At 47.0% G+C, this 1,186-nt stretch overlaps 1 protein-coding gene across 1 annotated transcript; it reads right to left on the reverse strand.

Annotated features, from left to right (window-relative positions):
* Positions 1-500: 500 nt before the first annotated feature.
* LOC108357385 (uncharacterized) lies at positions 501-1,154 on the reverse strand (the record flags this gene model as incomplete). Its single annotated transcript, XM_017608469.1, has 2 exons — positions 966-1,154; positions 501-896 (listed from the first exon to the last, which is right to left on the reverse strand). Coding segments are annotated over exons 1-2 (585 nt in total), but the record flags the coding sequence as incomplete, so codon positions are not given.
* Positions 1,155-1,186: the final 32 nt, after the last annotated feature.

Below are 1,186 nucleotides of genomic sequence, written 5' to 3' on the forward strand. Positions count from 1 at the left end.
CTTCTTCAACCACTCGCACCCAAGCAATGCGAGGTCGTGCGGAACCACATAGCAGGAACCTTCAAATTGTTTGCCTTCTAAAACAAACGAACAGTTGAAATATCCCAAGCATGTCAACCTCTCTAAGTTTGCCACTCTCATATCGAACTCCGCAACCCTTAAAGTTGGTTCCCCTAGTTCCTTCCAGACCTGTACGCCGNCCAAACAAAGATCCGATTTTCTTCAAACCCTTTTGCGGTTAACCCTCCTACGTCAACCGCATGTACTTTTCGATCCGCCTTCCCTGAATTACATGACTGACCTCGTGTGTCTTTTCTGCCAGGACGTCCAAGATGCTCTTTCGACGTAATTTTCCCTTTATTTTGTTTTCGGAAACACGCTACTTCGAGATGTCCCCTTTTGCCGCAGAAATTACAATTCCGGTCTCTATACGGACACAGCCTCCGTAAATGTAACTCATGACAGTTTCTGCACGGACCCAGTTTGCCTGCCGAGGATACCAGGTTCACCTCCTTGTATCCTTGAGTATCCGCGATATTCCGAGACGTGGATTGAAGCCTTCCGAAGTTCTTAACGCGTTCGTGCAACTTCTTCAGCGTTGCATCTGGGTTCTCCTCCACGAATTGTAGAGCGATTTGACGAACCTTCTGATACCGCTCGCTCTTCAACCCGCATATCCAGACGAGACATTTTAACTCTTCGGGTGTGATCTTGGAGATTTCGGCGATTTCATGCCGCTCGTTCACTAGCCCGGTATAATCGTCAAATGTATCGTTGTTGGAATCTTCACATTTTATCTGCAGATATTGATATCGCCGAGCAAATTGAGAACCGCGATGGCCGAACAACTCTTTCAGAGTCAACACTGTTGTTGTAAAATCCAGCTCTGAATGTTTCTTCGGGAGAATATGCGAGGCGTATTTGTGAAAAGCAAGCTGATCTAGTTTTTGAGTAATCAGTCTCACTTTTGCGGCGTCGTCCAGGCTGCTTCCGTCATTCTCGATGACACTTTCATATCGCCAGTTCCATAACTCGAAAGTCAGCCCGTGGTCTGGATCGTAAGTAAACGTTGACATACGTGTCACAAGTGCATTCATCGTCTTCTCTGCGCTGTCCACTCCTCCGCCTTGTGTCTTAAGTTTTTGTAGCAACATCGTCATAGACTGCGCGTGTTGCTCCTCAATCC

The sequence above is a fragment of the Rhagoletis zephyria genome, unplaced genomic scaffold, assembly GCF_001687245.7.
Source record: "Rhagoletis zephyria isolate East Lansing unplaced genomic scaffold, Rhagoletis_zephyria_1.1 Rzeph_scaffold_76380, whole genome shotgun sequence".
Lineage (NCBI taxonomy): Eukaryota > Metazoa > Arthropoda > Insecta > Diptera > Tephritidae > Rhagoletis > Rhagoletis zephyria.